The sequence below is a fragment of the Paralichthys olivaceus genome, chromosome 17 (assembly GCF_024713975.1).
Source record: "Paralichthys olivaceus isolate ysfri-2021 chromosome 17, ASM2471397v2, whole genome shotgun sequence".
NCBI classification, from domain to species: Eukaryota; Metazoa; Chordata; class Actinopteri; order Pleuronectiformes; family Paralichthyidae; genus Paralichthys; species Paralichthys olivaceus.
In genome coordinates, this window is record NC_091109.1 from 19,757,279 (window position 1) to 19,782,407 (window position 25,129).

Below are 25,129 nucleotides of genomic sequence, written 5' to 3' on the forward strand. Positions count from 1 at the left end.
TGACAGGTCTCCGCGTTCACACCTTTTAGTTTAATGTACATTTATACAGCTCGGATCAGAGAGCGGTGGCAGCTCTGACTCAAAGAACCAGGCATCGGTTTTTCTGCAGTTCCAATTTTGGGATATCTTTTTTTTTTTTTTTACTTTTTAATACATGTGAGTGCACAGATTATTCATAGCATCCAAAATAAGAGGAGGAAAATCTATAATTCAGATCCCGAGCATCTATGTGATGGTTCACAATTCCTTCTTAATCATAACCTTTCAACAGAGCCATATCTGTTGCATCATAGACTCTCTGTTGGCAGGGGATTCAGATATGTTCACGCTGGTGAGAGCTGAGTCAGTGTGGTGCTTCTTTATTGCCTCAGGCTGGTTTTGTCTCTCGAGCTAAGCCTTCCATATCTTCAGGGGGAAAAGTTCATTTTTTAACAGTGAGCCATTCTTTGTTCGGTAGAATACACACCTAATTTATTTATCATAGTCACTGGATTATACTCAAGGTGATCTCACGGTGTGTACACTCACTGATATGAGTTGTTCCTAGTTGGAGGAAATTGAACTTAAGAAGCTGTATCTGGACGGAATATGATCTGGGAGTACAATAGGATGTAGATAATGTTTGGATGCAACAGCAGCTCCTCTATCCTGCAGGAATACGTTTTAAGAGAGTAGGAACATGGCAGACATTTAGTGATTGTGGCTGCAGAAATCTCTGGAGAGTTTCTTGAGTGGTAAATTAAGTCGTGGCCTTAAAGAATTCTGGTTCAGTGAGAATCACTCGTGTTTCCTAAAACCCACGTCCATCAGCTGCACACCTCCTGACCTTGAAGAGTCTTAAAAGTAAAAAATAAATAAATGAATAAATACTTCTGTGTGGTAAACTTTCTTATTCCTGTTATCTCTCCTTCAGAACATCATACACCAACATAAGCAGAATTTCATCCCTTTAAGTCTTGCCAGTACAAAAAGATTGCTGTATATGTCTGAGTTTCCCACGGGAATCAAGCCATGTCCATTTACCTCTGCAAGGGACTTCAAAGAATAGTCCTTGTTTGATGAACCGTCCAGCAAGAGCGGGGAGGGAGAATGTGAAATGCAGAATCAAGGTCAAATGTGTTCCTGTCTATTTATGGATTCTAGCTTACATCTCTTGAAATCGCATTACAAATGATTGAATCGTTCCTGACTACGAATATTTGTTTCGATAGGTCTGTGAAGGCAAGAGAAACAGATCTGGTGTGAATGTTTCTTCTTCCTTTGCTGTTTGGCAGCACCGCAGACGACTGTAGGAACGATAAAGATTTGAAGTTATCCATATCAATATACATTCAATGATGCCAACTAGGGATGTCATCACAATATGACATTTTGGTGCCATGATTATTGTCATAGGGAACAGATTCACGATTGTCATGATTATTAATACTATAGAAGGAAAAAGACTATAATATATAATGAACTAAAATGGAGGAGGCAGAATTTATGACCTATACTGCAGCCAGCAACCTGAGGACTGAGGTTAATTTGGTTTCACTTTTAGATAGATGTCATGTCGTCCATCTTTATTTACAGTTGATAGGCATTTGCTTAAAGATGAAATCATACCATGGTACATTGGTTTCAAAATGCGTACTTGATACAAAAAGTGTGTATAGATGGGCAGGTCTATAATCATCCATCATCACAATATGTTGTGTTTCACTTCCAATCTGAAGCATTTTTTATTTCATCTATTTGCTTCTGACTTGCACACCGAGCAACAACAATAATTACGTATTGTGTTACTCCTCTAACACACCAGCAACACAGTGACTGAAAGCTTCCAGTGTAGACAAAGAGAACTGACCCTGCCGCAGGTCTGACGTGCTTTGAATAAGCTGCATTGGGTTTAAAACAAGGTGTAACAGACGGTGAATATCTGCTTTCCTCGTAGACTGTGTAAGGCGGCAGCTATCTAAAACAAAAAGGGAGCAAATGTCACAGGAAGGAACTGAAGAGTCCCTCATCGTGAGAGTGACCACCTCAAGACTGTTCAAGCAGCAAGTCACAGGGTCAAAAATTATTTGTAGCCGTACGTGCTTGAGAACCGTCTATCTGGATGAGAACAGTTGCCTGTGCACCAATGATGCTCGATGCCTCGGGGCAGCAGTGCTGCTTCATTTCATCTTTCATCCCAGTAGCTGCCCATCTTTCACTGCTCCAGAAGAGGATCATGTCTCCTGACTGAATATTTGTATCTGTCAAAACTTCAGATGTCATGATAAAATATGATAAGATGTGATAAAAGAGGGCTGAGCACGGCGTTATCAGTGTAAAGCACAACTGAAGGGAAGACAGATTTGTTGTGTTGATTCTGTAATGAGCTTTAATCTCTGGTTTAACTGTGTAAAAATGATAAGGTCTGAGTAAACTAGTCATTAATGTTGATTGATGTTAGAATATTATTAATTACTCACATTCTAAACTTAGAAATATCATTTTAAGATGGAAGTAAAGTCAGTATCTCCTCCGTCCTCCGTGATTTCTGTTAATGCGAAATAAGCGTTGCATTGTCTCGGGTTTAGTCTGAAACTATTGTCTCTGGCAGGAAGGTGTCACAGTGAAACCGTAGGAGTGACGGGAGCGACAGACGTTTCATATATAGAGAAAAAAAAAAAGAGTTGACATCTGTTGTATTCTTCGCTGCAACAAACCTAACCTTGTCTCGTTTGCTTTTATTGCCAGACTGTGCTCCCTGGCAGTCACTTGTCAAAGCCTTTCCATGTTGAACACCGTGCAAGTTGCCCAAACTAGGGATGTCGGGATCAACTTATTTTGGTCCAGAATCAAAGTCCTCTGACATTATAAATCTGCTGATTCCTAGGGTGAGACTTTGTTTATGTTTTCCATATTTATCTGTATCCGACACTGAAATATCCAATGCAGACGAGTTTCAAGAGTTACTTGATCTCAAGTTTTTACGTTGTTGAACGCACAGACCAGACTGGAGCTCTTTGACTAGTTACTGACTCCTGCTCACTTTTATCTGGTCAACAAATTCATTTTGGGCTTCTACCCATTTACTAGCAGAATTAGCATTAATCAGAACCTACTGATATGACAGTGGTGGAGTTGGAGAGATCCATTAATATTTCCTGTGCATTTTACATTGCAATTTCTAACAACCTATTAAAAATCAGTGATTAAACGTTTCAGTGATATATTTCAAATGACCATTTTTTAATTAACTACTGATTTTTAATAAAAAAAATTGATTTCTTGAGGGTAACATTTGCAGGCTGTAAGAAGCACACGCGCGAAGCAGCTTTTCCCCAACGCTACCTCAAACCCTCTGCAAAGTCCCGGTTCTGCTGACAGAGCACTTTAGTGAAGTAAGCATCAAGGCACATTTATCACAAAAATAGCCTTGGCAACAAGAGACGTCGCCATTTGTCACTATTAAAAGAATGTGTTTTGGCTTCCTGTCTTTGAGTTCTAATGAAATCAATGAAAGATAGAGGTGTTCCTCGGGACAAATCTATGGCTCCAAAAACTTGGATTCAACAGTGGTATCATCTCTTTTTCTCAACCAACACCAAGATTATTTATGGCCGAAATTGTTCAGCAAAGTTCATTTTAAATGCTGTGCTGGTGGTCTGAACCCCTTAATAATATATATAAAATAAATACACCTTTTTCTTCCCTACTTTCTGTGGGATAAACTTGAGGAGAGAAAACGTCTCATTGCTGCATTAGGACTTTAACTCAGAAATATACACACCCACTGTTTTCAAGGTCTGAGTGGAAATCCCAGTGGGAGGGAACAAAGTTATTATATTTATAGATGGAGCAGCATAAGTGACACACTGAAGGGTGACTTTGGCCAGGTAAAAACTCATCATATTCCTAGCATGACTGCCCACAGCATTTCATATCCACCACCAAGTTTAACAAAGGGCCAGATGTGATGTGAGTTGAAGGCATCCTTTGGCTCTCCCCACACATAATGTGCGTGGGAGAGAAAAGAAAGAAATGCTTCTACATTTCCTGGATGCAGGTTTTGTGCACAGGCCTGCAGGAAGCCACCTCGCCTAAATCGGATTTAGGCAAGGTGTCATTGTTCCTTTGTGAAAACGCTTTGCCAGATGTGGATAAAGCACATTGTTTGTACACCGAGTCGACACACTGGCTGAAGCTAAACTAAAGTAAATAAGTAAATGCATACAAGTAATTAACAAAGCTACCTTGTTCACTATTCATTACTGTGCTTGTGCTATAACCTACGCATGAAGTGCTCTCTGATAATTCAGCTTGACTGGCCAGCTGTGTTGTTACTCCCATTTTCATTACATCGCCCTCATCTCCTCTCCTCCCACTCCTCCCCTGTAGGATTTCATTGATATAACAGTCGTCTTTCAGTCTTAGCCAAACAAAAGAAATGTCTTCACAGTGATCTCCCCGAGTGACTAAGACTTTTTTTTTTTTTTCCATCATCGGCTCAGTGCACATATTTTCTCATCAGTCAGAGCTGTAGTTCAGAAGAGGTCACCACTGGGATCATTGAGGTGACAGAGCTGAACATCAACAAATCTGTTGTTATGAGAGGAGACCTTTCTGCTTCTATGACCAGATGTTCACAATGATATGATCTGTACTCAAGTGACACTGGTACTTGTATGTACATGCATATGCACATAAATATCTGAAGTCCTTTGTTTATCTTTCTTTCAATTGCAGATTTTTTGATGGATGGCCTGGCACATTTTAATGTTTATGAAACCAAGTGAATATACTGTATATGCCTGAAATATTTTTCACAAAGTACAAGTGAATGCAAACACACTCTTTTACCTTTATGAATTTTGGACTAATTGAATTTTAAAAGAAACCCCAAAACTTTGCTGTTGAACATTAACTAAAATATTCTATATGAGCTTATCAAACAAAAATAAATGTACACTAATAAACTTTTGCTCTGTATTTTATGACATGGCTCAAATGCCTAAAGACAAGTTCTGTAATGAATGCATTAACACTGATTCAACAATTGTGTTGGTCGAGTTCAACTTGAGGATAACGATCAGCTTTTCAAATTCAAATTTTTGTTCCCTTTAATGTTTTTACTCAAAGTATTTAAAAAAGTAGATAAACAGCAAAAAGATGCCTTTGTGTGAGAAAAATTTCATCGAGATAATATCCAGAGTCTGTTACTCACACCCCAGCTATCAGAGTCCAGGATATCTCCCATCGTCACATCCATCATCTCATCATGTAAAATGTTTTAGCTGGATTATGCAAAATTATGCAATAAAATGAATGACTGAATCATCTATATTAATTTCACATATTCCTCTCCATTTGACTACATGCTTTGGATGCATAATCAATCCTTAGAAGACTTTTGCATTTTCTGTGTGAAAAACCATCACATAAACCGACACAAAATGGTGACGACTCATTACATTCTGAGCATCCTTCACACTTACACCTTATGCTGTAGATATTGAGAATTACATCCATTTTTAACATTTCAAAAGCTTTTTGAAAACTCACTCAATGAATAATTCCTGCTCAAACCGTGAGTAGGCAGATCGGTGACCTTATTAAAACCACTATGACTTTTTTATGCCTCTGAATGACACGTCTAGATGCAAAACACGGCAGTTGTTAAAAAAAAAGTGGGGGGGGGGGGTGCCTCTGCCCACATTTCTATCAGGAAATGAACATCGAGAAAAAACAAGAAGTCTTTCCAGATGACTCAGTACTCCCATCCAATCTAGAAGTCAATGCCTACTTATTTGTTTGTCATGTTCATGGCAGCCTTGACGACTAATAACTTTCTGGGGGAGTCTCTCGTGGGTGGTTGTCTACACCAGCAGATCGGCCGGCCATATGTTCTTTGATTTTTGAAGGTGGTGTGTGGGAACGCTGTCAGCCCGCTGTGTCGTGTTATCTGAAGTAGACACGCGGGTCAAGGCTCACAACCGAAGGCCCGACACATGCTAATGAACTTCTCATAAAATATGCATCAAGCCCTCCCAGGGCCGTACAGTGGCAGCCGCATGATTTTGCAGGAATTATGGGAACAGTCATTTTCCATTATGTCAATGCTAAATGAGGAGTGACCTGCGGGAGAGGCATGTCTGACCCGTGTCCAGACAGTTCCTGCCAATTTTGCATGGAGAACTTTGCAGATCGGTTTTGACTTCTAAGATACTGTGGTGACAGAGAATAAATGGATACGGGTGCACAGCGTAACCTTGTTGAAGCCGTCTCCCTCTGAAGCCGATGTTCCAAGTCTGTACAATTAATCAAAGAAAATGATGTCAATGAGGGCTCCGGTTATGAAATTAGAAGCTCGCTGTCGTCCATTACTGTTCAACTTACAAGTGCATTAAGAGGAAGAGAGGAATCAATAAAACAGGTGTGGAAACCATTAGATCCATTCTTCAATCCAACTGTGTTTGCTTCCCTTCTTTTGTTGTCAGCGCAATTAACAAGTCCAGAGTTGGATGCTTGAGTGTTGATGTGGTCGCCAGGAATGCAAACAAGGTGTGAACAGTGTGATAGATGTCTGCTCAGTAATGAACACGGCTTAACAACATCAGGTTCCATGGTATTTATTTTTCTTCTATGCATCAACTGCATAATTACACATTTTAAAATGACAAAAAAATATATTTTAGAATAAAATACAAATATTTGTTTCAAATTGACAGAAGATACCTGAGCTAGTTGGGCTCTCATGACTGAAAGACAGACTTTGATGGATGTTTGCATCTAAATTGAACCGTTTTTAAAACTTACATTTATTGTTATAAATAAATATTATACACAGCGATTAGAGTTCTCTGAAATGAGTTCTGAGACAGGCACAAAGAAATTTTTTTTCTGTGACTACCCTCATGCTATACTCATGCATGCAAAATCAGACACAATGCCAAGACATGACAATGCCGTGAACCTGCCCATATTTACAGCTCATTGTTACGACCACTGAATTACAGTATAGACATAAACAACGCATACTGAAAGACAGAACAAATTAAATATTCAATTGCATATCTGTGAGCTGGATTACATATTGGTAATCTTCTGAATGAGTCCGCTTTTTGACAGAAAGCAGTCTGTCAGATGACACGCCGCAGCAAGTGGAACAATCTCCTGTGGCCGCGGCTGTCAAATCTGTTGTGCTCCTCACCAGAGTGATGTCTGAGAGAAAGCAAAGTATCTAAAAGAAATCAGTGTGAGCATGGTGCTTCGCACTGACACCTCATACAGCAGACGTGCCATTTTGATGTATGAACTGTCAATGCATCGCCCTATACCATCAAATGGTTGCCTGCAGCTGATGTAACAATGGTATGTTTTATTCAACAGTTTCAAAAGGGTTTTAACAAGGTTTCATTAAAATACTAAGACAAGTGCAGCAAAACTAAAAAGTTCATCTGCATCCTCTCATTAAAGCGTCATTCAATAAAACATGACTTTCACCCTTTACTGACAATCAGAGGAGAGCTCTTACCCTGACAGGTCTGTGGCATGTTAGGGGCACATAAATGACAAGAAATAAAAAATCCCTGTTCTCACCAAGACAAGTAATCTGACTAATATGATTTGAGGAAAAGTGTCTGATGAATATAATGTTTATTTTTATGTTTGAGACTATAAGACCTCATACTCACAGTGCATGATGAGCACATGTGCGATAAGACAGTCTCTAATCAGAAAGATCACACTGCATGATAAATAATGGAGCTAATGCGGAATGAGGTAACTCTGCAAACCCTTTTTAAATTATGCATTTTTTTGTTTCCTTCAGGTGATGAGCTCCATAAATCTCTGAGTGGGATCCTGACAGATCTGGGAAAACTGCTTTGTGGGTTCGCCACATCTGGTCCAGCCCCCCTCCGTCTTACTGCGAGCATTCCCCATAACGACCTTCACAAGTTGTTTCAGCGTGGCTCAGCTCTCATCACTGGACTTTAACTTGGGGGCCTGAACCTCACAGATCGCCAATGCTAACAAGGGACTGCCTGCTGCTGTTCCTGTGGATCCTTGTCAACGCAGGCTCAGTCTCTTCTTTACGTCCACCTTCACCGCCGCTGGGACGAAGCAGGACGGGGAGGGAGCATGCCAGGAGCTTGGTGGGCCCGATGAGGAATGGGGCAGCTGGATTTCAGCGGGTCAAGAGGGGCTGGGTGTGGAACCAGTTCTTTGTACTGGAGGAGTACATGGGGTCAGACCCGCAGTATGTGGGAAAGGTAAAAAGCCTTATTTTTTCTGTTATTTATGGTGTGGGTGAAGTCATAAATCACATAGTAAGGAGCTTGGGAGAAATTGAATTGGTGGTGAATGGAGGGAGCAGTAGAAAAAGATTAGAGAAATACACTGATTTAGAATAAGTTTAAAGCTATTCTGAGTACCTTATATTAAATATTATACAGCAATATATTAGTTTACATTGATAAGCAGATGTAAATGTAAACACTGGGGTAATCTTTTAGGCAAGACTGTCCTTATCCAATCACATGAACATACCCACCCACTGTCAAAGCAATTGTTGCAGGTTACCCATTTTCATTTTGCTTTTGCATTTGAGCCTGAACCTTCTAATCTAATAATGCCCTTATTGTAAAACTGTCCGTGCTTGTTAGTGTTTCAAGATATAAATGTCTCTGTCATGAGGAGGGAGAAAATCTATATATTTTAATGGAGCCCTGCCCGCACCTCAATGTTAAACCAGCTAGACTCACATGACAGTGAAAGGGTGAAAGAATCAATGGCGTGGTAGAAATAAATTTAAGCTACAGTTCTTGTAAAACTGTCAGAACATCATAGTTATGAGCCAGGGAAGATGCTGACAGCAATAAAAGGCCAGCAGAGAGAACCAATAACCTGAATTCAGACTGAGATATATACATGCATCCCATCAGACACACTTCTTTTTGTGAGTATCTCAACCTCAGACATCCATGTTTTTAGTTTAGGACTTTCTTTATACATATATTCTCTGCCGTAGCTTAAAACATTCGTAAAGTAACCTCTGTGGGGGTTTAAGGCTAAAGTTGTAATTTGGCCCTCCTAGCTTATACAGGATAAAAGTAAGACTGACTTATCTGCCCCAGTGCCACTGCAATCAGCCCTGACAAGACATGCTGTTTGTGGAAGTCTCTGAGGCTAAAAGTAGGGGGAGGGAGGCTGCTGTCTGCTGCCCTCCTAAGTCACTTAATCCTGGACCGCTGCACTGCTTCATAATAATTGACTGATTCTATGCCATATGAAAAGCATTTGGAGATGCGACCCTCCGTCTTTGTCAGGACAATCTTAAAGTGAAAGGCTTTTTCGCTTGCTCTAACAGGATAAAGGTTAAATAACGCCTAGAGACTGGGAAGGCAGGATGCCAGTGACATGTCATCCACGGAGTTATCAAGCACTATCTCAGAGGCCAATAAATGACCTCTAATGAACCATGACTCTTGCTGCAGTGAATGGTTGGCCTGTGATACAGTAATGCTAATTGTGGTAATTTGTGAACATGATTTCCGTTCATTGACCTGCAGAGTTTTGTGGGCTCATCAATATTGTTACTCGCGTTATTACTTGGTTTCAGCATTCATTTCTTTCACAGTCAGACTCACCACACTGTATTCACTTTGCAGCTTCCTTTCTTTTAAGTATAATGTACATTTTTTACCATCTGTAGTATAGAGATGGTTTCTTTTGGGTTGTTTTCTACATTAATAAAGTCTTGCTGAAATTCTGTGCCAATTTTAACCAAACTTGATCATGTCAACAACAATAACATCCCTTTCAAGAGTGTTAAAACTAAATGCATCTCTGCCAAGTGTAATTGCAACAGTCAAGTAACGACTAATTAGTGTGAGCCACTGAAAACGTAATTCATGTTACCAACAAGATGTGGTAGTTTTGGCAGACAGGAGACAAAAAGAAACGCTGATGGAGGAAGAGTGGAGGAGAGGAAGCAGTCTATTAAAGATGGAGTGGGGAGTCAGACAGCCTGTGTTAAAGATCAACTAGTTTGTTGACTGACTGGTGGCTTTAACCTGAAAGTGTCAGCGGTTGCTATAGTGACACTGTGCTTGAAAACAACATCTTGTTGGATGTCCAACGGTTTTCTTTTTCATTACAATTCTAAAAACAGTTACCAAGTTACCACACCTACGTCATTTGAGGTGTTGTGGCCCATTTAACACCACACCACAAAAATAATGGTCCAATACGACTTGACACCAATCACTTTCTCCACCAAACGGATGTGAACAGTATTGGGGCACTTAACAAGAATTACAACAACTTTGTCTTTGTGCATTACCCACCAGATTTAGTGGTTTGCATTGGATTGTATCTGGGTTACTCTCTGTGGCTCCACGCCGAAAAGTAAATTGAATAAAATTATTTCTTAAGCTTTGGAAGACATTGGTGTAACACATAAGTTCATCAGAAAAAGTAGTTCTGCTAATATGGATTGATTAAATTCATTTAAATTTTAATAAACACAGATTTTCAGTCATCAACTTGTACAAAACTACGATTTAATCAGAGGTAGACCTGACAACAACATATGAGGCTTATAACCAAGTACATGCCTGATCAAGGTATACAACATTAAATTATAAGTACTCACAGATAAATTCATTCATACATTTTTAAACAATGGACACAGCTCTTCTTGTGATGCATTAATATGAATGTTAGGTAAATATAGGCAAGAAAAAAGCAGAAGTAGCAAGAAGAACAGGAAAAAAAACCTTCTTTACATGCTGTCTGGTCTATTTTAGATTAATGAGTGCAAGCAAAGCAACATTCTGTTCCTTCTGTGACATCGAGTGGAAAATATGCCAGGTCTGCATTTCCACTTGTATGCTATGACTACAAAATAAAGTAAGAGATTTAATTTAGACTCAGCCTTTTATACCATTAAATGCATGTGACCTAATTTGAGAACAAAACCTCAAAGTGTCTATCTGTGAAAAACAAGAAGTGCTTTGATATATTCATATTGATTTTACAGACAAACAATACTCCATCTCAATATTCATGGTAGAAGGTATATATTCTTGCCTTAACAGCTTCTTCATCAAGGAAGTTGAGTTGACAGAAGCTGAACGTGAGAGGAATGATACGGTCACAACTGGGAGCTGTACTTACACTACTTATTTAATTATCCTCTTTACTCCCTGAGGTGTAAATAAGGTCACGACAAGATCCAACATGGTCCTCAGCTCTACTACTGCTGTCATTAATGTGGAGCAACTGCTCAAGGGCCACTCTCAAGGGCAAGTGAACTTCAGTGGTTTAAAAAAAGAGTCTGCAAGAGTGAAAACTGGTACTTAGAGTGAATCAAATTTACTTGTTATTGATACCACAATGGGCCCAAACTAAATAAAGACAAAGTGGTCTGGCAAGAATATTTAGAAAAGGTATTACACCACTTGTTCCAGGTTCAAGTTGTGTGACTGCCGAGTTCAAACGAAGAGAACAAACAGAGATTAACATTAGAATTTCAAGAGTGTTTCGCCCCACCAAAATAAATGATTAATAATCATTCTCTTATTCGAGATGCATTTAAGCCTTTGTGTAGTGAAACTTCTGACAATCTGCTGTTGACAACAACCACATTATTGCAGATTAGCAATTACAACCAAGAGGGCTTAAGGGGGTTAATGCAACATCCTGTGCACTCACAATTAGATAATGCCAAGGCCTTTCCTCCACTGAGCGTGATTATCTACAAGAAAAATCAACCTTTTGTGGCAGCCAGGCTGCTTCTTCTCACTCTGTGAAAGTCTGAATTCAGCCGCTATTCTCCAGCATCATCGCACTCTCACATAATGGTCATGAATTGCTGTTTGACATATTTTCTCTAGAATTAAAGCAACGTCGCAATTCAGAATCCACTTAAAGAAATGTTGCTTGTCATTTGATGCATTATAAATATTATAATGACCACTTACTACAAGAGGAGGTGTAATCAAAATGTATGTATGTCTCAGGGTTGCCATCACTAACAATGCAGGGACTTTTCTGAGTGGATGCTACAAAACACTGCATACAGGGTGTCACTGTGATGTATGAATGAACAGCACAGTAAAAAAGAAATAAAATATGTTTTGTACACTTTGTTTTGTTTATGAAAAGAGATAGAGATAGATAGAGAAGGGACAGAGAGACCTGAGAGACCATTTGTCAGTCATATCCTTCTCGCAATCTCGCTGATAAGCGGTTGGACCAACATATGAGTAACACAGTGTCTAGATTGTATTTTATTTATTATTCTTCCAACATAGAAACATGATAGCAAGGAAATGAGCAAGCCTCTCTCAAAGGGGACTAAACAAATTATACACTTGGCAAGAAAATGCAGTCAGGGAATCAGTTCCATAAAAATCACCAACACTCCAGCCATTAAGGTCTGAGAGCAAATACCATAGCCGTAACATCACATCACTGAAGGTTAAAGAGAAATCCAAATCAGTTTTTGATAGTCACACTTAGGAACCTAAAAGAGGACAGAAAAAATTTCTCCATACCCTTTGCTGCAATACAGGGCATGCCATGGCATGCAGTGGCATGGTCCAACGCCTCATTTCTTACACTTGCACAAAAGGTCGCTCATTTAAATAAAAGTCAATAAACCACTTTTGCTAGAAAGGGCAGCCCTGTTTTTCCCACAACTTGTTTATTCCATTGCTTCCTGCCTGACAAGGAATGGCCATCCTTCTTTTTATTGATGGCTCTTCCCGCCAGTCCCACCCCACACCTGGCTGAGATTTATCACTGATGTGGAGCCCACAATTTAATCTCTCAATAAGGACCTATAAGAAGGACATAAAAACCTTTTCAACAAGACTTACGCACCAGACCAGACCAAGAAAGATTCCATCATCTGACCACATGAAATTTACCAGCCTTACTGGTGATAGGGGTTCCACGTTGTTAAATGTAGCTCGGTTTAAACGCTCCAGAATTTAGCAGTAAAATGCTTCAAAACCTAAAGAGGCCCTTATGAAAGTAGCAAACCTGTTTACACGGCGTGATGATGATAGTCCCTGTTGTAAAATACTTGAGTGAAACAAAGTGCAAGCCAGCAGCTAATAAACACCAACTCCAAAATAACAGGCTTCATGACTTGATTGCTTCGTACTGTTCTGTGTTAATTCAGTGACCTATCGCTAAGAAAGGCTGCGGCTACATGTACCGCCTGAGCAAAATGCCAAATAATAATCTTGTTGTTTAATCAGTGATCCATAAAGCATGTTGAAGATCTGACACAAAGATACAGCAACGTTCAATCACAGAGACATTTAAAAAGGTAATAACATATACTAAGCAATAAGAATATAGTTTTAAATCGATGTGAAGAAGGAACAGAATAAATTTGATAAAAGTACTCTCCCTTTAAAATGCTCACAAATGATTTTATTCATCCAGAAATATGTTGCCTGAGTAATTCAATGTCAAAAGTAGTGTAATTTAAAAGGATGGCTCTCGTGAAGATTATGCATGAGGTGTGCCAGTGATTCAGCTGCTCGTTAGAACATATTAAGAGGTTGAGGACATTTACAATTGTAATGTACGTTGATGATGAATGTTGCAAGAAATTCTGGAAAGAACACCTGAAATAAAAGCTAATGATACCATTCATCTGTCCTGCCAAAGTAATACATTTCATATATTTTGTCCTCGTGGGTAATGGACTTTTCTCCTGAATTGCCTGGATCATATTTCCAAATGGTGGGCTAATGTCCCAATCTGTATCACTTACTAGCATGGTCAACATTTTTCCATTCAAATCTTGACATTGATAGGTAATATTGTTGTGATTCTGGGTAGAAAATTGCATTCTGTACGTTGTATCAATATCACTGTATTGTTTAATCAAGTGTGATATTAGAAAAGGGAATCAAGCCTTAACCCGAGTCTCCGAGATAATCAATAACAATTATGGACATTAATGTGATATATCAAAAATCATCCGTGCAACATGTTATGTGTTATGCAAAAGAAAATATACCATGAAACCAATAATTTAGTCAACCTCAATGAAAGATGACTCAGTAGGTCTTGAGATTTAAATAACAGTTATATCAACAATCATGGTTACAAACTTCCTCAAGCTGCAAAGAGTGAATGTAGTTGTCAGGATTTTCTTAAATTCCTGTTAACAACAGCAGGTGAGGTGTTCAGAGCGCTGAACTGCGCTAATACAGCTTTAGAGGTGAATATAACGCCATGGTTTCTATTTGTTGTCACACACCCTAGGCTTTATCTGTCAATCTATTCCATTTTGTCCTTTCTCCATCTTCCCAAGATTTCTCTCCCTCCCTCCCCCTCTTTCTCTCCTCTCTCTCTCACACATCCCTACACTCCAGTGCAAATGTGGGCTATTTTTTTTTTTTTGCCTCCATCCCTATTACCTGACTGAGGCATGACACAACCCAGATAGCGAGCTCGGAGCTGTCAGCAGCAAAGAAATAGCTCGCTAGCCAATATCGATCAGCTATAATAAGCTTGCCGCATTTGACAGTGTTTTCTTTCCATCAGCAGCTCACCAGAACACCACCTACCTGCAAGAACTTACCACTCAATCAGTAGTCATAATGTGGTATGACATGGCACACACACGGTCTGGCAATGCAGTGAACGAGCTATAACATGCAGCCTATATGCCAACATAACGCTACTCTGTCATCACAGCACTGGGTTTCTAGGACAGTGGGCTGCAGGACTGAAGGGTAGTTTCAGAGCTAAGAATGAATAGCAGTGTGAAAATAGATCTGCTCACACATTGATATTGACTGATTTACACGATATGAATCCGGACAGGAAACATACACTATAGATAGTATGTGCCCCAGTTTTGCTTAAAGTGTAACCCACCGAAAACATTTTTTCAATTTTATTCAAGTACGATAAAGCTAAATTAAAATGCTTTATGATACAAGTCAGAGGACATGGCTATCTTGCATAAAGGTACCAAACAAATTGGTTAATATAATGGTGCAGGGTTCCTTGGCCAATGTTGGTATGCCTTCAGCGAGGAGTTGAGTTTTCCATATGCATTCCTGAGACGGGCTCCATATAATCCTGGTTTGCAGAAATCCAATTACAGCATTTTCTACAGAGGCTTGTTACAAACTGCTGAAAATCACACAAGTGAATCAATATGCAAGTTTGCTGCATGGTCATTGTCAATGAGGGACCATGTGCTGCAAATCCTGAAGGTATTAAAAAAAATGAAACACCATCCTGTCTCAGAGTTGAGAATTCCCTGTACAGCACAATCATTACTTGTAAAGATGTGGCTTTTCAACAGCCGGTGAGAGGAGCCTCCATTTTCCTCCATGCAACCAGTAGTTGAGCAGCTTCAGTCAATTCAGTCAATAAACCTATATTGCACTGATGATTAATAGGAAATGAATAATGGGCTTGCCGATATTTTATTTGACAACAGCGCTGACGCACTGCACCATGACACTGCGGATGCAATGGCTGGCCATCGACATTGCCTCAACTTCTGAGGAGGAGGCAAAGATGGGGTATTGATAGAACATACTGCATACGTTATATTTCAGATTCAGATGAGTTCACCATGACTTTAACATTTGACCACTACTATGTAATCAGTTTATCTTTGATTCCAAGTGTTAAAGAGGTCAGTGAGTCCAAGTGAGCAAAGACTCGCTGGATATGTTCCTGAGAAATCATCGAGTTCTAGTGAAGAAGACGTTCCTTCAAGGTGTGCTAGTTCACAATAATGAGACAGACAAACTAACAAACAGACGAACGGACAACCCCAGCACATAATGCCTTCAGCGACTGGATGTCAGACACGCTGAGGCATACAAACCCTATACCCTGGCAAAACTCTAAACAACGTCAAGCTCCATGACACGTCCACGTGACAAAAGTTTTAACATACTGAAATGTTCACCTAAGATGTCTTACAGTGGAATTTTGAAAAAGAAATTAATCATTAATGCTAATATAATTACTCAAACAGATGGCATGAGTTCAGATGGTAACAGGAATCTTATTTCGTTTTCTTGCGCTTCCCGTTTCTTTTTATAGTCGCCGTCAACCGGTACCAGGACCATGTTGCTAATTATGCTTATCATGAAAAATGGAGTGTTGGGACATTTTCACTGTAATATATGTGCATATCATCACGCTCTTCTGTATGAGCAAGCGCTCATCCAGTCATTCTGCACATGCTTTATGCTAACCAGATATATGTGTGCTTGTTTGAATTTACATACACTTATCACTAACTCCATCATTCTGATTCTGCATGCATACACTCTATTTTGTTGATTCATGTGTTATAAATTGGAAACAACTGTTACAAGAAAGAACCTGACATTTTCTCTCCGTCTCTTTCGTAAAGTCACTTACTCTCTTTTGACACCTTTAATGAGGATGAGTCTTCCTCTTGTCTAATGAGCCCAATGGATGTTTTGTAGTTTAAAAGAAGCCGTTGTCTGCTTCCCTATTAACAAGTCCTTTTATTTAATTTATTGCCATTGTTAGAGTAATGGAATTTTTAATTAATATCAGTCAACCTCCAGCTCTAATTAATGACACAATGTGCCCATTCTTTTTTTATTTTCATTGGGTTTTCATCCTAAATTTTTCCAGGTAGCTCTCCTGGGTACTTGTTATTGTTTGTTTGTTTGTTATTGTCAGTCAAAGGACGGCCAATGTAAACTCCTGCTTAATCATGAATACAAATTGATAATTTATTCGGTAAACAAAATATGATCCGCCAGCAGCACAGATGCCCGATCCTGCATTGTGTTGCTTCAAGAGTCTGTCAACAACTGTTGTCAATATGAAAATTACTATCTTTTCAATAATCTGTGTCATTTTCTCTCCATTTGCCTCAAATCAGTCGCAAACGTGGATTCAGCACAACAGGGGTATAAACCCCAGTTAGGTGCTTATTATTTTGGAGTGAGCAGAAGAATTAGGATGGACATCTTGTAATATAATGCAGTTACAATCCCAATACATGTCAATACAAACGGAACATTGTATATCAAAATAGTGTTTATTGTTGTGTGCACCCACTGTGTGTTTTCTCTCAGTGTGATATTGTTGGCTGGGTCTAGTTAAAAGAATTTGGAGTCTATTATGACAACACTGTTCCAACAATCCGTCTGCCACTCTGATCTCTCTCGTAAGCCATGAGCGAACGGAGCGACTTCTTTCACAATGCCTGAGAATGAGATTGTTGTACGTTCTGTGTGTGTTGTCTCATCCGTCTAATAGGATGTAAAAGTTTGAGCAAATCTGCAACAGAAAAATCTTGAGATAATCTCGTATAATGAGGTCGAAGCTAACGGATTGCAAAAGATTACAGGATTACGAAACAATAGGAAAAAAGATGGATAATAGATGAACAACAGTAAACAAACGCAGAATTCCCAGCTACTGTTTCACTAAAATATAAAGAACTGGAAGACAGCTTGTTTTATTAAAGAAGGCAAACCTGACAACACAACTTTCAGGGGAGCACCTGAGGGCAAGGGATTCTTAAAACAAACTGCTGACAGCAAAAGCCCTGCAAAAATAGTTCCCTTTCATTTTGCGTGACTGAAAATGTAATTGTTGTGTTTTGTTTATATAATATTAAGCCATTAAAACCCATATCCTAGAGTCACAGTTAAAAGTTATATGAGAATCATTACAGACCTGTGAGAAATATCACTCCAACTCACAATTAGCAATTATTGCCCTGCAGCCTCACTTAAAAGCATGTCAGTGAATTTTTATTTCACACAACCACACGATGATGTGTTACTATGATGATTTCTACTCAAATTCACACTTCACAACTTTCCTGTCACAGGAACGATCATAGGAGGCTGTGGAACCATTTTCCAACAAAACAAGATTCAAAAATATAGAAAAAAAGATCAACCATCTCCAACAACAGTGCCGCAGGTCAACAAAAGCACGACACACACATTCATATGCACACATACACACAGGCAAGTACGGTGACCAGGATAATGGTACAATGGCCTCAACCCAAGAAGCATAGAAAAGAACAGATTGGAAAAGTGAATAATAGAAATGTATCTGTATGTAGACAGAAGACATGTTAGAGGCAAGAAGAGCAAAACCATCAATCTCACAGATCAACAATTACGCTCCAGACAAAATCACCACATCACCTTTACAGAAAACCTCGACTGAAATATTAAATGACCACAGAGTCACCATTTTAGTGACGCACCACCTCAAGGTTCAACAACCATTCCAGCTCAGAGCATTTCCCTGATTTCAATCAAAGCATCCATGAAACATCCCTTTGAAAATGAATAAATCAACAATCAGGCAGCAGGTGAGACAATAAAACCATGAGAGTGGTACGGCGACCACAATGAAAGCTTCTGTGGCCCAGCGGCACAGAACAGGACAGCAGATAATGAAATAACGTCCTACCTTTTGTAGTCAGGGAACACTTCGGAAGTGTGTCAAATCTGCCATCTGGTCTCCTGTGTGCAAAACCCTGAAAATGTCCTTCTCATGTTTACCGTGTCATCATGCATAATACCTGTACCTGTGTTTGTTTGAAAAACACGCTTTTGGAAATTCAGTTGGTTCATCAAAAGAGATTTGTGGAAGAAGAGGGGAAATAATACATTGCAGTGAAAGCAGAAAAACAAACTCGAGCACAAAAAGTTCAGTTTTATACCAAACATTGTCAGAGGCAAATTAGTAGCACAGCAGCCAAAACAAGTTTAATGGCACAGCGGCCAACAACCAAACAGCACAGCATGTAATAGAATGGAATAGAACAGAAGGGAATAAAAACAGCTTCAATATCAAATACCTTCCTGTGCATATGTGTACATTCACACAACCAAAAAGAGGCTGGGCAATACAACTTAAAGGAATATCGCAATACTAGAAATATTGTATTTTTGTATCATGAGGTCAATTGTATTAAAAGTTGCATAAACATATTAAAATTGCTCTGAATACAGCAACACCACACAAAAACATGAGACGTGAGTCTTAATTAAAGTCCATTCACTGTTCCCGTGTTTGTTTGAATAACTTGATTTTCGAAATTCACAGTTGGTTTATGAAATTGTGGAAGAGAGGGAAATTATACATTGCAGCGAAAACAGAAAAACAAACTCAAGCAGAAAAAGTTCAGTTTCATACCAAATAATTGTCAAAGGAAGATTAGTGCCACAGCAGCCAAAACAAGCTTAATGGCACAGCGGCCAACAACCAAACAGCACAGCATGTACTAGAATAGAATAGAAGCGCTTCAGTATTGAATACCTGCCTGTGCATATGTGTACATCCACACCAACACATAAGACTGGGCAATATAATTCAAATGAGTATCATTATATGAATCAGGATTATTTCTTATTTGTATCATGAGGTCAAATTAAACCAAAGCCATTGACATTAAATGCCAGAGACCTGGAAAAATGGAAAACATAAATTGAAATGTGAGTTTTCATTGGATTTAATTTACTTTTACTGTAATATTGTTTTTCTTTACATGACGTAGTGAAATAAAAACTTGAGAGAGAATAACAAAATGAAACTTCAATAATTAATTGATTTATAGCTCAGTCTTATCACACACACACACAACCAGCAAATGCAGTATAATACACAGCAGAGGAAAACAAAATGGTGTCCTACCTTTTGAAGTCCAGCCTCGTGTCCAACTTGATGTCCAACTTGTCCACATCCCTCCAGCTGCGATAAATAATCCACAATAAAGTCTCCGTGTTCTTAGAAACCCTCCATTTTGTCCAGTAAATCCAAGTTTGAGCCTCGCTGCTGTTCATCCAGGTGTGTGGCAGCATAGTAGCTTCCAGCAGCTAGCTGCTAAGCTAACTCCACCTCCAAACGACGAGTCCAGCTGTGTGCTGCGTGTTGTTTGTAGAGTCTCCATGAGGTGAAACTTGATATACATCACCCAGCAGTGTGTATTTGCTTCTCCTCCGTTGAGTAGCTTCTCCTCTTCTCCTGCCAACAGCAGGTTCTGAACATGTGCTAATGTTAGCATCAGTTAGCCTGAACTCCTCCTGTCAAACGTTTCCCGGCTCTGAGCACCTGTCGCTCCGTGACGTCACGTTTTTTTTTTCCCCTAATGTCAGTTTTCCCTGGAAATGAGCAGGGAGACCCCTGATTGACCCAAACAAAGATGGCTGCCAAGGTAGAGAGATAGTGTGACCCCTGATTGACCCAAACAAAGATGGCTGCCAAGGTAGTGAGGTAGTGTGACCCCTGATCGAATCAAACAAGATGGCTGCCAAGGTGGTGAGGTAGTGGACTGTGGAAGAGTGTTTCCTTCCCTTGTTCCCTCTTCTTGTCTCCTTCTAGGTACTGTACGTCCTCCTTTGTGATGTTTATCACAGCTCACCTGTTAGTTAGCTAGTTAGCTAGCTGTCTAGTTAATTGGTTAGCTAGCTGTTCAGTTAATTGTTGGCTAGTTGTTTAGTTAATAGTTAGCTAGTTCGTTTAGTTCGCTCCTATCTTGTCTCCTTTTAGGAAACTATAAAAAAATACCTCCCACTCTGTTCCTCAGTTAGTTAGTTAGTTAGTTAGTTAGTTAGTTAGTTAGTTAGTAGGTAGGTAGTAAACACTCCCTTGTTCCCTCATCTCTTCTACTTGCAGCATCTCTAAAAAACTTGGTATCTTTTAGTGTGTAGCCGACCTGTTTGTCAAGTTAGTTAGTTAGTGTACGTGAAACTTGAAACTTGACTCCTTGTTCCTGCATCTTATGTCCTTGTATCATCGGTGTAACATGCTTATTGTTCCAAGCGTTCCAAAACTCACCTGAACCCACGTAGCCACATAATCCTACACATTCATAAAGATATTTACATTTTTAAATCCGCTTCTTACTCTCAGCTACTTCACGGAGTGGCACCGTAGACAGGCTGTACTAAAATGAAAAATGGCCCAGAGCATATTTTGAATTATTTTAATTAAGGACACGTTAAAAAAAACCAGAAGCCCTAATTAATTATCATTTAGGCGTCCTGGAGAGAATGAAACAGGTCAAGCATGAGCTTCTTTGATGCATTACTGTTACAGGCCTTTTTTCACAGTTGCCATTTTAACATGAAATAGTAGGTGTTAATGAAGAACAATAATGGAGCTTCTATTTATGTACCCAACATAACTTAATGTGATTAGTAACACCTGCGTTTACCTCCTATTTCATGTCAGAATGGCTTCTGTGAAAAAGATCTATTGCTTCTTGCTCCCAAAGTTATGGCACTAGTTTTTGTTTTGTTTTTTATTGAATGGGTTTTGGCAGTTTCAGTGTAGTAAATCCCCTGTTGATGTGAAAAGGAATGTCTCGCTGTATTTTGGTTTTGGAGGCTCGAGCCACAATTATTTTGTCTTTTCTGTCTGCATTTCTTTTCAACGTAATGTCTGAGCAATGGAAAAGGCTACTCCAACCTTATATGGCATCAGATTTGAGCAGTGCAAGTCTAGGCAATTGTTTTGCAGCTGTCTGTATCTCACAAATCTGTTAATGTTAAATCAGTTGATACTTATTAATATATATATGTATTGTTAATATATTCATATTTTATATCACGAACTAGACCCATTAAAGAGCCACTCAGGTAAATAACGGGAGATAAATCCTTTCCAGTCTTTATGGCCAGAAGTCTGGACGTTGAGTAAATCATATGTTGCTATAAAAATTGTTTTATGGACATATTTACTAATAAGCTTGTGCCCTACTTTCCCATTGTTAATCATAAGTGACACATCATATTAAAGCTAATTAAACCTGGGCATCACTAGGGAACCTTTAAAATAGTAATTATGGTAATAATTGTGGCTCTTCAGCTCTGGTGCCCAACAAAAGCAAGTTTTAGAAGAAACAGATTTGAAATGGGGTGGATGGTGTAATGTACTGGGCTTTGTCATTGCCTGATTCATAATATTCTTCAGCACCAACTAAAATTAAAGCAGAATGTTTTGACGACAACATCTGCCTGAACATATAACAGGAATAAAGATGATGAATAAAGATTTCAGTATTTAATCTGTTCCTTTAGTTTATAGAGGAGAGATATTGTTCATGTTATTAATAAAATTACAATCTTTAAAACTATTTACAGGAAATGTTTTGGGCTCTAGTTGTGACCCAACAAGGGTCACGTACTGAAAGGAAAATGAATTGAATTGAATAGCAATAAATAATGCACCACGGGTGAGAACACTATCATCCCATGCTATGCTCGTTGGGTTACGGGGCAATTTGCCCTGAATCACCAATCACTCCCAGTGTGTTTCTGCTTGCATCTGCTTGTTGTTTTGAACCGCAACCTGCGGAGAATTTATCGCTGCATCTCAAACTTTCTCTCCTCGCCTTTCCATGGCCGGCACTTTGATGGAAGCTCTGTGGAAAATTGGCGATGTGCAAATTATTGCTTACTAGTGGGTTAGAGAGAGAGAGACTAAATTAAAAAAAGAAAATCAGTGTTAGGGTGGGGATCCATTCAGTCATTATGGCTGCAAGACAGTAATTAGTATTCAGTCAAATGACAACAGATGGAAAAAGAGAGTTCTCATCCAAGAGAAGCCAAAACAGTCACCATATCCATCCAGTTATAGCAGTACTTGAACAGAACCCAAACTCAATTACAAGTGAAGAATTAGAGCACAGGCTATGAAGAGGAACAAAACATACCCAGTTCTTTCAATCTTACAAAAATGAAACCGAAATATCCAGGATATGGGTGCAGCAGAAAGATTTATTCTGCACCTTCTTTTTTTTGTAGTGATCAAGGTGATTTGTCTTCAGGAGCTGTGAATAGATGCATCAGTGTGCATCCTGTAATATGACTGCTGTTCAACAGTGTTGTTGGAAAGTCCATGAGATTGATAAGAAGGGAAAAATCCATATCCATACCGTGGTGATGATCACTTTGCATTAGAGCCCTTAAATATTTAAAATGCTCTGAATTGCATAACTGATCTCTGCAGGGAGGTAAACATAACTATATCAATAGGCTTTCTGCCAACAGCACAGAATGTGTTTGTCTTGTACTAAGAGAGCCGCCCTGGATCTATATTAACAAAGCTGCTCTCTGACTGCAGTGGTGATATTTTTGCAACTGCGCTAAGAGTCATCTGGTCACAGACCTCGGCTGCCAGGTGAATGTATTAGAAACTGTTCTTGTGGGGAGCGAATGTTTACCTCCAGTTTTCTGATCTCTCCCACTTTGAGAAAAACCACCATCTCCTCTCTCACATAATAGTCATGCTTGAATAGAAATGAGCCCACAACGTTGAAGACATGTCACTGCAGCATAATTGCACTTCAGAGGGAATACATTATTTATTAGAGATTTAGCCTCATTAATCTGAGGGACGTTCTGGAAGTTTTTTCCTCATGACTTAGTGTTTTGCAGATCTCTGCCGAAACATGAATTTGCTCTTTGATGCGCAGTCACTTTCCTAGACTGTCTGTGTGAAATACTGTTCTTTGACAGCTCTCCCCCAGTGCTTTCAATGAATCATTATCTGTGCCAATGTTTGCACTCAACCTGTCTTTTCCCTCTTTTGTCTTGCAGCTGCACACTGACCTTGATAAGGGGGACAGTGTGGTGAAGTACACTCTCTCGGGGGATGGGGCTGGCTCTATTTTCACAATTGACCAAACAACAGGGGACATCCATGCCTTAAGGAGTCTTGACAGGGAGGAGAAGCCTTACTACACCCTGCGCGCCCAGGCTGTTGACATCAACTCCAATCGGCCGCTCGAGCCCGAATCTGAATTTGTAATCAAGGTTCAAGACATCAACGACAATGAGCCAAAGTTCCTTGAGGGACCGTACAGGGCCAGCGTCCCCGAGATGTCACCAGTAGGCAAGTGACCATCTGTAGTGACTTGTTCTGTACACTAAACATGGGACACCAGTGCTTTCATTAATGAATTGGAATTCCTTGCAGCGATAGCTTTGTTTCCTCCTCTTTAACTGAGTCTCAGGAACATCAGTGGTACAACCAGAGGGTCAACCAGCAAAATTTGATTCTTGGAGTGACCAGAGTATATTTCACAGCTCTCTCTTTATACACTCCCCCTCTTTCCTGCCTCCCGCTTCCTACCTCCACCCCTCCAGGGAGGACTGATCAAGCTAATTCGCTGAGAGAATGGTTCCTCTTGATCTGAATGGCAATGAAGCCCTCAAAAACTCCACAATCAGCGGTCTCTGGGGTCTGTGTAGAGAGCAGGAGCAGCACAGCCCCAGTCAACCCTTGAAACCACGCACCTCCCTGAAACTGTTATCGAGTCACAGAACCTTTTATGTTTATCAAAAACACATCTAGCGTGGCCACACCGCCCGGAGATGATCAATTACATGATTGGCAGAAAAATAATTAGTTTTGATTCAGATAATCACTTGTAATTTTCCAAGTGAAATTATTTCAAATTGTCATCTTGCCGTGGATTACGATCTTCTCTTCATCTTTTATTTTTGTTCAATTTCATGCTGGGCAGTCTACATAATTAATCTTAGATCTCCTCTTTAGTTATTATGAATGGGAACATTTCATTATCTTATCTCTTTTATTATTGGCACTCATGTAATTTTATTTGTCACTTTCACAAAGTTGTGGAGGTCAGACTATTAAATAATGTGAAGACATATCACGACTTTTAGTGCCTAGTATGAATTATGCACCTAAAACTCTAGATCCTATATTTCCCATAATGCAACTGGATATAATAAACATATATAAATCTTCACCAATCCACACTCTAACTCTGTAAAAACAGCTTTTTATTATGAATTCATAGTTTTAAACTGATTTGAAAACATTATACATTTGATTTTAAAGACTGTAGCACTTCTTGTGATGAGTAAAGATAACTTCACGTGTCTACCCCTTTTGATAATAGAGGGATAAAGTTAATTACGCATGATTAATTAAGGCAATTATTCATGTTAATTGTTTCATCCAAATTATGACTCATTATTTTTTAATTGGAGGCTAACTCTGAATGTACGGTATAGTTTTAAAGTTTTACTTTCTAAACAAATATTAACGAAAGAATATTCCCAGGGGTAATTTCCACATTAAAGAAAATGTCATCAAGATCTTTGTG

General features: G+C 39.3%; 1 protein-coding gene across 1 annotated transcript in view; it reads left to right on the forward strand.

The window, feature by feature from the left end:
• The window catches only part of LOC109640517 (cadherin-12-like), an 85,486-nt gene that overhangs the window by 22,519 nt on the left and 37,838 nt on the right, over positions 1–25,129 (forward strand). Inside the window, exons 2-3 of the mRNA XM_020104578.2 lie at positions 7,805–8,246; positions 23,592–23,886. Coding sequence (XP_019960137.1) covers positions 8,001–8,246; positions 23,592–23,886 — 541 coding nt within the window. The 5' untranslated portion in view covers positions 7,805–8,000. The remainder of the gene's footprint in view (positions 1–7,804; positions 8,247–23,591; positions 23,887–25,129) is intronic.